At 45.4% G+C, this 13,616-nt stretch overlaps 1 protein-coding gene across 1 annotated transcript; it reads left to right on the top strand.

Annotated features, from left to right (window-relative positions):
• The first annotated feature begins 3,368 nt into the window (after nt 1-3,368).
• Nucleotides 3,369-4,772, top strand: LOC123245833 (nucleolin-like). The gene is given in 3 exon segments (XM_044674829.1): nt 3,369-3,669; nt 3,672-4,606; nt 4,608-4,772. Coding segments are annotated over 3 exon segments (1,401 nt in total).
• Nucleotides 4,773-13,616: the final 8,844 nt, after the last annotated feature.

Here is a 13,616-nt window from a genome sequence, read left to right as displayed (position 1 = left end):
AATTCAGTTGAATTGCTGTTTCTATGCTGATTATTCCCCAATCTGCCTCTTCTGGCCCAATCTCTCTGCTGACCTCCTGTCTCACGTCTCCAATTGCCTTTCAGTCCTCTCAAACTAGATGTTCAGGAGCCATCTTAAACCTACCAAGGCCTCCCAGCCTCCTACCTTCCTTGTAATTATGGAGGGCACCACAGTCGTCCCAGGTCCTTAGACTGGCAAGCAAGGAGTCATCCTTCTCCCCCAACCCCCATATTAAAGCTCCTGCCAAGACCTGTGGATTCCGTCTCTGCAACATCTCTTTAACTGGCCCCTTCTCTCCTCTGCCCCTGCCACCACCCTGGTGCAGGCCCTCATCCCTTAGATTACTGCAAAAGCCTTGGGCGGGTGGCCTGCCTCAGGTCTCTCCCTTCTCCAGTCCATCCTCCATTCCACCACTAAAGTGATTTTCCTAAAACAAACAAACAAACAAAGTAGGCCATTTCCCTATTCCATAGGGAATTTGACATCTCCCCATCCAAGCCTCTCCTAGCCTGGCCTCCTCCTGCTTTTCCAGGCTTCTTACACCTTCCTCTCCAGCCGGTCCTGTTTGGTCTGGTGGCTTCTCTCATGTCTCCTCTGCTCTGCCCACTGACATCCCTGGCTTCCTTTAAATCCCAAATAAAATCCCAGCTTCTTTTTTTATGTTTAATTTTTATTTGAATAACACATTTTCACTTAAGTTTTCCAAAGATATAAGATTGATATTGTCTCCCTCCCCCCTCCCAGAGTGGACAAGCAATTCAATCTCAAAATCCCACCTTCTAAGGAAGCCTTCCCCAACCCTTTTCAGTTCCTGTGTCTTCCCTCTCTAGTGGTTGGCCATTTCCTTCTCCAGCCTGTTTTTTACAGATGAGGAAACTGAGGCAAACAGTTTAAATGGCTTGCTCAGGGACCCACAGCTAATAAGCGCGTAAGGCCAGATTTGAACTGGGGAAGGCACATCTTCCTCTTGAGGCACTCCTAGCCCCCATTTATCCTGGAGAAAGCTGCTTCAGATCCATTCCAGGGGCTGTCTTCTGCCTTTTTGTCTCTCTATCCAGAGTACTTGTCCCTTAACCCTTAATAAAGGGTTGTTTGCTTGTTGTCACCGCATTGGAATGGAAGCTCCTTAAGGGCAGGGACCTCAGTACCTGTGCCTGCCCAGAACAGACACTGCCTGGCTCCACTCCTCCCAGGTTTAGGAAGGTCTGGAATTCCTCTAACTAAAACTCCTTCTCTTAATCCTGCTTTTAATAGTCAAGCAGTAGGGACAGTCATAGGTGGTTAAGTGGGTAGAGCCAGGCCTGGAGGCTGGGAGGTCCTGGGTTCAGATTTGGCCTCAGATGCTTTTCAGCAGTGTGGCCCTGGACAAGTCACTTAACTCTAGTAGCCTAGCCCTTCTTGCTCCTCTTCAATACTTAGTATCTTCTAAGACAGAAGGTTTTAAAAAAAGTTGTCAAGGGGGCAAGCTCAGTGGTTGGATTTGAACTCAGTCAGATGGGGTTTCCTCACTCCAGGGTCTTCACTCTCTCTACTCTTCCTAATAAGTTCAACAGGTGACTTTCACTTTTGTCTTTTTAACCCTTACCTTCTGTCTTAGAATCAATACTGTGTAATGATTCTAAGGCAGAAGACTGGTCAGGGCTAGTAAGTGACTTGTCCAGGGTCACCCAGCCAGAAGTGACTGAGGTCAGATATGAACTCAGGACCTTCTGTCTCTAGTCCTGGCTCTCTATCCACTGAGCCACCCAGCTGCCCCAATGGGTAGCTTTCAAAGCTGCCCTGCTTGGCTGTGTCTCCTCCTCAATAGCCTTCATTCCTCTACTGTGCTTTTCAAAGAACGCTTCAATAACACACTCCTGATTCTTTTCTGGGCCATCTCCATCTCTTCTCCCTCAAGGAGAAACGAGGATGACCACCGTCTAAGACAGAGTCATCCCCATCACAGTGTCTGAGAACAGAGAGCTCAGCGCAGACATCTCATTTCTCAGTCAGCTGCCCTCCCTCTGACGGACCCCTTTTATCCTCTGGTCTGCAGCCCTCCATCTGCCTCGCTGATTGCAGGGTCAAGAACTCCCAACCTCTACTTAAGAGAGAGCCGGCTCAGACATCTCCCCTCTCCTCTGGCCACCCTCCTTTGTGATTTTTCTAACATCCACCATGCCATTTGGAGTTTTCCTGGCAAAGATACTGGAATGGTTTGTCATTTCCTTCTCCAGATCATTTTACAGATAAGGAAACTGAGGCTAACAGGGTTAAGTGACTTCCCTAGGGTCGACTGTTGGCCAGATTTGAATTCAAGTCTTCCTGAATCCAGGAACTCTATCCTCTATCCACTGTGCCACCTAGCTGCCTCTTTTGTGTGTTATCTTCTCCAGTTAGACTATAAACTAATTTAGAGCAGACCACTTTTTTTTTTTATCTGTATTTCCGCAGTTAGCTCAATGTTACATCTTTTACTTTTTTATTTTTTCTGTTACATGTAGAAATACTTTTTGGCGATTGTTTCTGACATTTTTAAATTCAGATTTTTCAAGGGGCAGCTAGGTGGCTCAGGGGATGGAGAGGCAGGCCCAGAGATGGGAGGTCCTGGGTTCAAATCTGATCTCAGACACTTCCTGGGTAAGTCACTTAACCCCCACTGCCTAGCCCTTATCACTCTTCTGCCTTAGAACCAAACACACACAGTATTGATTCTAAGACAGAAGGTAAATGTTTAAATAAATAAATAAAAATAAAAAATAAAATTCAGATTTTCTCCTTCCCTACCTCCCCCCACCTCAGAGATGAATAGTCTGATATAGGTTATAACTGTACATTCATGTAATACATTTAATTTTTCAAAATATAGTTTTATTTTTAGAATATTTTCCATGGTTATATGATTCATGTTCTCTCTCTCCCCTCTTTCCTCCCCTCTCCTGGAGCTGACAAGCAATTCCACTGGGTTATACATACATGTAATACATTTAATAAGTGTTTCTTGACTATCTCCAGGGGTCTGGCGAAGTGATAACTAGTTATTGTATTAATCAGAGTTCAATATTTTAAATTGTTTTTCTCATAGTATTGTATTTATTGTAGACATTTTCCTTTTGGTTCTGTTCATTTCACTCTGTATCATTCTATATGGGTCTTCCCAGATTTCTCTGAACCCATCCCTTTCATAATCTATTATGGCATAATGATATATCATTACATTTAAACAGTCAGTCAACAAGCATTACTAAGACTTAACAGTTTTCGTCTCCATCTCGTCCAGCGGTGTTCTCCATTGTTGCGGCTGCCTAGGCCTTTGCCGACAGATCTCTTATCCACCCCCGACCCTCCCCTAGTCGCAAGCCGCCGCCATGGTGAAGCTCGAAAAGGCTGCTAAAAATCAAGGTGAGCTGAAGAAGATGGCCCGTCCTCCCAAGGAGGTAGAAGACAGTGAGGATAAAGACATGTCAGAAGAGGAAGAAGAAAGCAGTGGAGAAGAGGTCATGGTCCCTCAGAAGAAGGGCAAGAAGGCTGCAGCTACACCAGCCAAAAAAGCTGTTGTTGCTACCACACCTGCCAAGAAAGCAGTTGTGACTCCTGGTAAGAAGGCCGCTGTGACCCCAGCCAAGAAAGTGGCCACCCCAGCCAAAGCTGTCCCCACACCAGGCAAGAAGCAGCCACCACAGCCAAAGGGGCAAAAAATGGAAAGAATGCCAAGAAAGAGGACAGTGAGTCTGAAAAAGAAGATAGTGAAGATGAGGACGATGAAGAATTTGAGCCCCCCAAAGCCCCCAAGATGGGAGCAGCTCTGCCCAAACAGGATTCTGAGGAGGAGGAGGAAGAGGAGGAGGAGGAAAAGGAGGATGACTCTGAAGAAGAAGCAATGGATACTACCCCTGCCAAAGGGAAGGCTGCTTCTGTGAAGGCTGCCAAAGGCGGGAAAGCCAAGGAATCTGAGAAGGAAGATGATGACGACGATGATGAGGAGGAGGATGAAGAGGAGGAGAAGGAGGAAGAAGAAGAGGAGGATGTGCCCGTCAAAGAAGCCCCAGGAAAACAGAAAAAGGAAATGAGCAAGCAGAAAGCCCCTGAAGCCAAGAAACAGAACTTAGAAGCTGAAACGTCTACAAATTTCAGTCTCTTCGCTGGTAACCTGAACTTCAACAAAACAGCAGCTGAGCTAAAAACTGCCATCACAGACTTCTTTTCTAAAAAGGACCTTACGGTTGTGGATGTCCACATTGGTGCCACCAGGAGGTTTGGCTATGTAGAATTTGAATCTGCTGAAGATATGGAAAAGGCTCTGGAACTCAGTGGCTCCAAAGTGCTTGGCTCTGAAATGAAGCTAGAAAAAGCAAAAGAGAACAAGAAAGATGGAGATGCCAGGACACTCTTTGTCAAGAACTTACCCTATAAAGTAACTCAGGAGGAGCTCGAGGAAGTGTTTGAAGACGCTATTGAGATCAGACTGGTCTGCACCAAGGACGGAACACCCAAAGGAATTGCCTACGTTGAATTCAAGACAGAAGCAGATGTGGACAAGGCCTTAGAGGAGAAGCAGGGGACTGAGATCCACGGCCAGGTCCTCATTCTGGACTATACAGGGGAGAAAAAGTCAAGGACAAGAGAACTCTCAAGGGAAGAACATCTCGTGGAGTGGGAACAATAGCAAGCCCTCAGACTCGAAGACGCTGGTGCTAGGAATACAAACAAACAAACTAAAAGACAGCCCTAGCCTTCAAGAAGCATTCATTCTAATGAAGGAAGCAACATAGAAATAATCTAGCATATATAAGACATTCAGAGCTGAGAGAAGGCAATCTGAGTAGAGGAAGCATTAGTAGCTGGATTGTATACTATCATTTGTGAGGTCATTCATCAACTAATGGGCACCACCTCTTTTCCAATTTTTTGCTACAACAAAAACTATTGTTATCAATATTTTTATATGTCTGGGTCCTCTCTTTCTTTGATCTTTTGGGGATATAGACCATATAGCCATTATTACTGGCTCAGAGTATACAGAATTTGGTGGATATATTCTCTCTTGAATCCATGGTTAGCTCTCTTCTCTACTGCCAAAGATTTCATTCCTTGAAGCAGTTTCCTGCTGACAATGTCACTACTCTCTCTGTAATGCGAGTGTGTATTTCTGTTACCTGTTGGATGTGTTTTGACTTTATGTTGAACTGTTAAACTTTTAGGAGTGATAAGTCCTATAATCCCAATATTAACCAGTTGTATTATACCAATGGGGACAGGAATAGGGAGAGAGAACCAAATCTATACCCACAAACAGTCATACACCCGTTTATGGGTAATTATGAATAGTGGGTATCCTCTCATAATGAAGAGAGAAGCAGCAAAGGGTAAAACCAGTTTAAATAAAACTTGGAATAATATTCAACTAAGCAAAGTCATCCCAAGAACATTTAGGGGTGAAAATGGAAGCAGAACAATAAATGAAAAAAGATGGAAAAGATCTGAAAGATTATTTACAAAGTGTATTGAGCTGGAAGGGACCATTGAACATGGAATGTTAGAGCTAGAAGGGCCTATGGAACATAAGCAAAAGATTGTGAGAGTTGAGAGCTGTCTTAGAAAGACCAGGCAGTGGCATCTCTAGGAGCTTTGTTCTTTTTACCCCTTTAAAATCCTTACTTTCCGTCTTACTAACAATTCTAAGACAGAAGGGCAAAGCCTTGGCAAATGGAATTAAATGACTTGCCCAGCGTCATATAGCTAGGAAGTATCTGAGGCCATATTTGAACTCAGGACCTCCTGACCCCTGTTCTACCAGGCTGCCCTTCTAGGAGTTCTTTTTTTTTTTTTTCCCCCGAGATTAGACCTCTTCCTCTATATTCAATGACATTGCATCCCTGATCCTCCTTCCTAATGCTGGATACCTTAGCTCTTTTTTCAGACTCTCTAACTCTCTAGACCAGGGGTCAGCAAAGTATGGCTCTCGAGCCATATCTGACTCTTTTGAGGGCCAGATATGGCTCTTTCTGCAGGAGCCATAAAGTCAATTTTTTTTTTTCAGATGCTGTTACAGGAGCGGCACTGTGAGCACTGTACAGCTCTCACGAAATTACATTTTAAAAAATATGGCATTTATGGCTCTCATGGCCAAAAAGGTTGCTGACCCCCTGCTCTAGACCCAGGGTAAGGAGTCTGAATCAAGTGCCTCTTGTTAGCCATTTTTACTTCTAGACCTTCCCTCTGCTTACATAACTCACTGACCTTTCTTTCTTTGAGGTTTGCTTAAACATGATTTTTCACCCAATAGAGATCATGGTGATTGTTCTCTACCATCCCCCTAAACTAAACATTCATCCTCCTTTGTCAAGGAGTTCAATGCCTGGGTCAGTCTCCCAATCTACCCCTGCTTTCTACCAGCAGACTTCAATAGGCACATCTCAGTTCCTGCCATCGCCCTAACCACTGAGTTCTCTAATCCTCTACTCAACTCTCAGGACTCCTCGAGCAGCTATAATCCCTCTCAGGCACAGTCATACCCTTGATCTTGTCATCACCTCTAAAGGTCCCATTTCAAGCTCTCAGAAATTCCTTTAACCAATTACAATCTCCTATTATTCCAACTCTCCCCAAGCCTGTGCTTTATGCTGTGGGGACCATCAATCCCTGTACCTTTCAGTGCCTTGCCAGGCCATCCCTTTGTAAGGAATTGAGCTAATTCTATTTACACACCTTCCTAAACTATTCAAAAATCTTTTCTCGTGTTCATGAACTAACTCTAACCAAAGATGTTTGAAAATATTTATAGTAGCTCTTTTTGAGGTGGCAAAGAATGAGAATCTGAGAGGATGCCCATTCACTGGGGAAGGGTTAAACGAGTTATGGTATATAAATGTGGTAGAATGCTATTGTGCTATAAGGAATGATGGATAGTTACAGAGAAAGCTACGAAGGCTTTTTGAACTGATGCGAAATGAAGTGACCAGGTGACCAGAACCAGGAGAACATTTGATGTGATGACAATATATAAAGACAGAAAGCCTTAGGATCTGCATAATAACCAATCATGATTCCAGGAGACCCATGATGAAACATCCTTCCCATCCCTTCCAGTTAGAGACATGAAGGACTTCAAATGTAACACATGTTTTTTGCAGAGAATATGGCCAGAATATGGCAGGAATTTGTTTTCATTGACTTATACGTGCTTATAACAGTGGTTGGCTTTGTATTTCTTTAGTTCTCAATTGGGGAGGGGGTGTAGGGAGAGCAGTAAGAGAGGCGAATTTTTATTGATTCAATATATACATATCTCTAATTAAAAAAACAACAACAGAAATAGCTCCAAATTCTCCCACAGCTTGGCAAATTCTATGTTTTCCCTTTGCTTATCTTTCTTTTAGACTTTCTAATCTCTGAGAAACATTAGTGTCTCCTACTATTATTATATCGCTATTTTGTCTTTTTTGCAATCCAGTAAATTTTGTTTCAACACCCTCATTTTGATACCATGTGTAGGTTTGTTTTTCAGATGTGTATCTTATAACCCAGAGATTACGGGGTTTGTTTTCTTATCTAGATTTCACTCTTTCATTTTATTGCTTTGTTTAGTAGATTCACGTTTAAAGTTGTGACAGTTAAGTTCATGTTTTCCTACATTTATTCTTTAGCATTTAAAAGGCTTGAAACAAATTATTATAATTCCCTTCTTCTTTTAAGTCACTGCTTTGCCCGTTGCTATTAGTTTTGTTTATGGGCCTGTCCTGGTGGGCAAAGTGGGGGAGGGAGTGAACAAGCTGATGAAATTTTATACATGGAAGAGGTTAGGGAGTCTGATTCCAGAAAGACATGACATGCACTGGAATTCGGAGCATTTGAAGATGTCCTGTAAGGTTCTGGTCTGCTGGCCATGTGTGATGAAAGGAAGCCTTTTTTATTGCTTGCAAAGTGAGGGAGAATGAAAAGTTGAGTTGACTCTGACCTTGGAAACCTGTGTGACTGGAAGGACAGTGATTAAGAAGGACACTGACCAGCTGGAGAGCGTCCAGGGGCGAGCAACCAGGACAAGGAATGGCCTGGAGCCCATGTTGTCTGGGGACTGGGTGTACTTAGCCTGCAGAAGAGAAGCATTATGGGGACACGAAGGCTGTCTCCAAGTATCTGAAGGGCTGTCAAGTGAGAGAGGGATCACCTTGTTCTGCTTGACACCCCAAGGGAGGAGCCTGGAGTGATGGAGGAGCAATTTAGCAAGGAAGGTGTCTGGAAAAGTTTCTCAATGATTCTAGGCATGGTCTAACAGTGAGAGGGGTTGCCTGGAGCCCCCTTCCCACATGCTCCAGTATTTTCAGCAGAGGTTGGGCACCCACTTTTGCCAGATGTTGTAGATATGTGTGGCGGGGGGAAGGGGGCTTTGTGTCCTATTCTGGGGTTGCTGAAGCCCTTTTCCTTCTGTGCTGCCACCCCTTGTGGCTACCTCCCTGTGGCGTTCTGTGTCCCAGATGCGCTCTTGAGTTCTGTCTTCCTGGGTCTCTTCTTTCTCCCAGGGCTCTGGACTCAGCAGTCACAGCCACACTTGCTATTTGGCCTGGGTGACTCAGGAATTGAAGCAGCCATGGACTGTGGGTAGAGGTGTACCCCTGGGGGTCCCAGCCTGGGCTTGTCTGGATGGAGGATTGCCCATTCTTGTGAAGATCATAGGGTCAGGACCACTGGCACTGTGCGCTCTGAAGGGAGAAGGCTTAAGCAGCAGGATTGCTGACATGGTGAGGGTGGAGGTAGAGAAGGGGAATCTTCCATCCAGGCCCAGGGACCTCTCCTGGTAGCACACCTCTGGACTCTGAGCAAACACGGCCCCACGGTCCCAGCCACACTCTTCCTCTGACTCTGTCTTGTTAAGCTGTGGCCACATTGTTCTTGGTGCCCTGACGAGCCTTGAAGTCTCAACAAATAGGTCCAGAGAGACCAAGAGCAAGAGTATCCACTCCTGACCCTGACCCTGACTGATACTGAGTCTAGTGAAGCAGAAACTGTGCCTGCCCCAGAAGGAGGCTTCTAGAATCCTAGAGAAGACCAGAATATTTTCATGGGACCTGACAAATAATTGGGTAAGAATGTTAACAGAGAGCACTTACATTATAGCTTCAGGTTCACAAAATGCTCTACATTTATTCTTTTTTTTTTTTTTTAACCCTCACTTTCCATCTTAGAATTAATACTGTGTATTGGCTCCAAGGCAGAAGAGTGGTAAAAGCTAGGCAATGGGGGTCAACTGACTTGCCCAGGGTCACACAACAGCTAGGACTTGTAGGAAGCAGGACTGGAACTTGAGTCTTTCTGACTCCAGATCTAGTAGTCTATCTACTTCAATGCTTAACTGTGCAGGCAAACATGGAAATAGTCTTAAGACTTCATTTCTTAACCTTTATCCTGTCCTAAATGGCCTCTTTAGAGCCTGTATTTGGCCAAATGTGTGCAGGAGGTGGGTGGACAAAGGAGTGGAGTGGGGGAAAGGAAAGAGAGAGACAGAGACAGAAAGAGAGACAGGGAGATAGAAAGATAGAGAGAGAAAAAGAGTCAGAGAGAAAGAGATAGAAACAGAGAGAGAGAAGAGTGGGGGGAGAGGGGAGAGAAAGATGGGGGGAGAGGACAGAAAGAGAAGAGAGAGATGAGAGGGGGTGGGGAGACAGAGAGAGAGATCCCAAGCCATTCAGAGGGCTGTAATGTTCTCTTTCTGCTTGTCTCTCCCATTTTGAATTTTCCTTTGGCTAGCCAGGATATTGGCTTGTTCTCCATATTTGAAAAATTGAGACTATCCCACAAGTTTCTCAGTGGAGACCTCTGGGAGTCACAGTCTTGAGGCTGTCACTGAGCTGCTGTAGGTGGCAGCTCTAAACCATGCCCCCAACCCCCTGGGCCTTTTTCTCTTCCTTGCGGAACCTGAAATGGTGACCCTGGAAGCCTGGGCTCTGATGGCTGAACTTCCCCAGAAGCAGCCCATCATTCCAGCAGCCACTCATCTCCAAAGCAGGCAAGCGAGCCTCCCCCCCCCCCCCCCAAGTCTAGCTTCCCTGCCTGTATTGCTTTCTCACATTAGAACAGAAATTCCGTGATAGCCAGGGCTGTTTCTCCTTCTGCTTGTATTTATTCCCAGCATTTACCACACAGCATCCTTCATTCATTCAAAGTTCACCTCTGAAGCTGGCCGGTGACTGGCCAAGGCGCTGCCTCCTCTGCGCCAGGCCCCTCCCCTGGAAAAGGGCCATCCTCATGGCCACGATGCCCGGCTGACCGAGGCGGGGTGAGGCCCCAGGGACCCCATTCCATTTTAGTTTGCTTGTCGGGTGGCTGTTCTTTCCATTTACATTGTTGTCATCCTTGTGAACGTTGTTTCTCTCTGCGTTCTAGCCTGTCAAATCTCCCTCTTTATCAAGCTGATTGTTTCTTAGGGCACAGTAAGACTCCATTAGGCAACCGGCCTTTCCCAATGGATGGGCGCCTCTGGCTCTTGTACCCTCCAAACACCAGCCATTAGGGGCAGCTCAGTGGCTGAGAGGAGACAGAGCCAGGTCTGGAGAAAGGAGGTCCTGGGTTCAAATGTGACCTCAGACACTGCGCAGCTGTGTGTCCCAAGCTAGTCACCAAACCCCCACAGCCTAACCCGTATCACTCTTCTGCCTTGGAACCTTAGTTCGACACTTAGTATCGATTTTAAGGTAGAAGATAAAAACAAAACCAAAAGAAATGGCTGCTATGATTATTTTGGAGTATGCAGATGGGGTCCTTTTTTTATCAATGATCTCTCTGGGCTATCAGCCTGGTAGTAGGACCTCTGGGTCAAAGGGTATGGACATTTTAGCTACTTTATTTGCATGACTCCAAATTGCTTTCAAAAATGATTATAGAATTTGTGAAGAGAGAATTAGACTCTCTTAGTTCATCATTTATTTATTTATTTATTTTGAACCCTTTCCGCCTTAGAGTATTGATTTGTGAAGAGAGAATTAGACTCTTAGTTTATTTTTATTTATTTATTTGTTAGTTTTGAACCCTTTCCTTCCCCTTAGAATCAATATTGTTTTGGTTCCAAGGCAGAAGAGTGGTCAATAGGCAATAAGGGTTGAGTGACTTGCCCAGGGCCACCCAGCTAGGAAGTATCTGAGGTCATATTTGAACCCAGAACCTCCCATCTTTGGGCCTGACTCTCAATCCACTGAGCAACCTAGTTGCCCCCTCTCTTAGTTTATTTTTTGTTTTGTTTTGTTTTTTAAACCCTTATCTTCTGTGTATTGGCTCCTTGGTGGAAGAGTGGTAAGGGTGGGCAATGGGGGTCAAGTGACTTGTCCAGGTCACACAACTGGGAAGTGTCTGAGGTCAGATTTGAACCTAGGACCTCCCGTCTCTAGGCCTGACTTTCAATCTACTGAGCTACCCAGCTGCCCCTCTTAGTTTATTTTTAATGGAATCCACCAGAAACCTTTAATTTAATCAAATCAAGAACTTAAAGTATCCCTATTTAGCACCTAGCTAACCATTAAGTGAGTTCACAAGTCACTTACTAGCTCACACCTCCAAAGGCCAAAAGCACTGCCCCCACCCTTGAGCAGTGTTAGGCAAATTGGGAGGCTGTGATTGGTTCTCGTGAAGTGGGGGAGCGACAGGAAGTGGTCAAGAGTGAGTATAAAAGAAGCAAAAGTCAATCCTTGCCTTCAAGGAGCACCCCAAAATGATTGCCGCTACCCAATGCTCCAAGCAAGCCTCCCCCAATCTCTTCAGAGGGACACTGATCTCTCTCCCACTCTCTGCCCATTTCTGAGGGAAGGGGAAGAAGAAAGAAAAGCTCATCAGCTAAACCAATAGACACATCAATTGAGCATGTGTTCGGGTGATGTTCTGTGCTCATAGTCCTTGACCTTGGGGGTGGGGGGGGGAAGGGAGGTGTACCTTTTCCAGGGCAAAACTTGGTCCTTTTAGGTACTAAGTTTGGGGGTGGAGGGTTTGGGAGTGCCATACTTTTTCCATCTACATCATTGCAGCCATTGGTCATAGGTGGTTCTATTGGTTCTGCCTGTGCCACTGTATCCATTCATATGCTTAACTCTCTCTTCTTCCTATTCATCTTCATTTCTTACAGCACAATAGCATCCCTTTCTTCTCTCACAGTCCCAGGGCTCTTCCCCAAGGGATGGGCAACTACTTTGTGTCCAATTCCCTGGTACTTCCTAAAATCACCCATGGCCTTGGGGCTTTCCCACAAAGAGGTGCCAGCTCTAGACTTGGGCCATAATCGATCCTGAGAAAGACCTGACCCTCTACAACACAGGCTCAGACTTTTCTCTATCTCTCTGGCTTCTTACACTCCCAAACCTGAAGTTCTGGGGAAACTCTCTTAAATGAAAAAGTGAGTTTGGCTCATGTCTAGGGTCTCCTCAAAAGGGTATTATCCACAACCTGTCTAGAAATAGACATTTGATCTGTAAAAGTAGGTATTAGGTATAAAACATATAAATACTTAAAACATCACATTAATAAATACTTAAAACATAAAACAACAATCAGGTACTCTCCCAGTACATAAAGGCACTTTGAGGGATTGTTGAAGTGACATTTCACCTTTCATCTCCGACTTGCTTTGACTGAACCTCTTACAAGATCCAGAACTCCAAACCTCCCTCTCCCTCTCTTCTCCCTTCCCTCCTGTCTCTCCTTTTTTCTTTTCTTCTCTTCCCACTTCTCTTTCTCCACTCCTCTCTCCCTCCTTCTCTTTCTTTCTCCTTTCCTCTCCTTTCCTCTCCTCTCCTCTCTTCCTTCATCTTTCCTTCTTTTCCTCCCTTTATAAAATTTATTATTTAAAAACCAAACCCGTACTTTCCATCTTGGAATCAAAACTGTTTATTAGTTCCAAGGCAGAAGAGCAGTAAGGGCGTTGCAACTGGCTATAAGTGACTTGCCCAGGGTCACACATCTAGGAAGTGTGAGGTCACATTTGAACCCAGGACCTCCTGTCCCTATGTCTGGCACTGTGGTTCCTAGGTGCCTCCCAACTTCAAGTCCCAATTAAAATCCCACTTTCTGCAGGAAACCTTCCCCAACCCTTCTAAATTCCAGCTCCTTCCCTCAGTTAGGTATTTCCCATTTTCCCTGTAGATAGCTTGATTCAATGCATTTGTTTGCATGTTGTCTCAGTATTAGACTGGAAGGTCCTTGAGGGCAGGGACTGTCTTTTATCCCTTCCCGGATCCCCATAGATTCATGACAAGTTTAATAAATGTTTGTGGATAGGTTCAGGTCTAGACTCAAGATCCTATGAAAGCTGTCTCCGACCTTGGCTAGGGTGGTGACTAAGGTTCGGTCTCATGCTCTACTTCAGCCTCCGGAGCGCGCTCCCGTGGCGCCACGTGCACGCCTTCCCCCCCCCCCCCCCCGCAGCGCCGTCACTATTGTCAAGCTCCCCAGGACCCCGCCCTCGGGGACCATCCCATAATAAGTTTGACCAGCCCCTCCTCCTCGGCTTTCCCAGCCCTTCTATTTCATCTGACACCGCCCCTCTCTGGCGCTGATTGGCCCTCATAAGGCAGATTCCCACCGCTGATTGGCCATCTTCAGAGGTGGCCGAGTCATTCAGTGGCTCCTGGTCCTTCGGG

Source organism: Gracilinanus agilis, chromosome 4 (genome assembly GCF_016433145.1).
Source record: "Gracilinanus agilis isolate LMUSP501 chromosome 4, AgileGrace, whole genome shotgun sequence".
In the NCBI taxonomy this organism is placed as follows: Eukaryota; Metazoa; Chordata; class Mammalia; order Didelphimorphia; family Didelphidae; genus Gracilinanus; species Gracilinanus agilis.
This window is presented reverse-complemented; position numbering and strand designations above follow the sequence as displayed.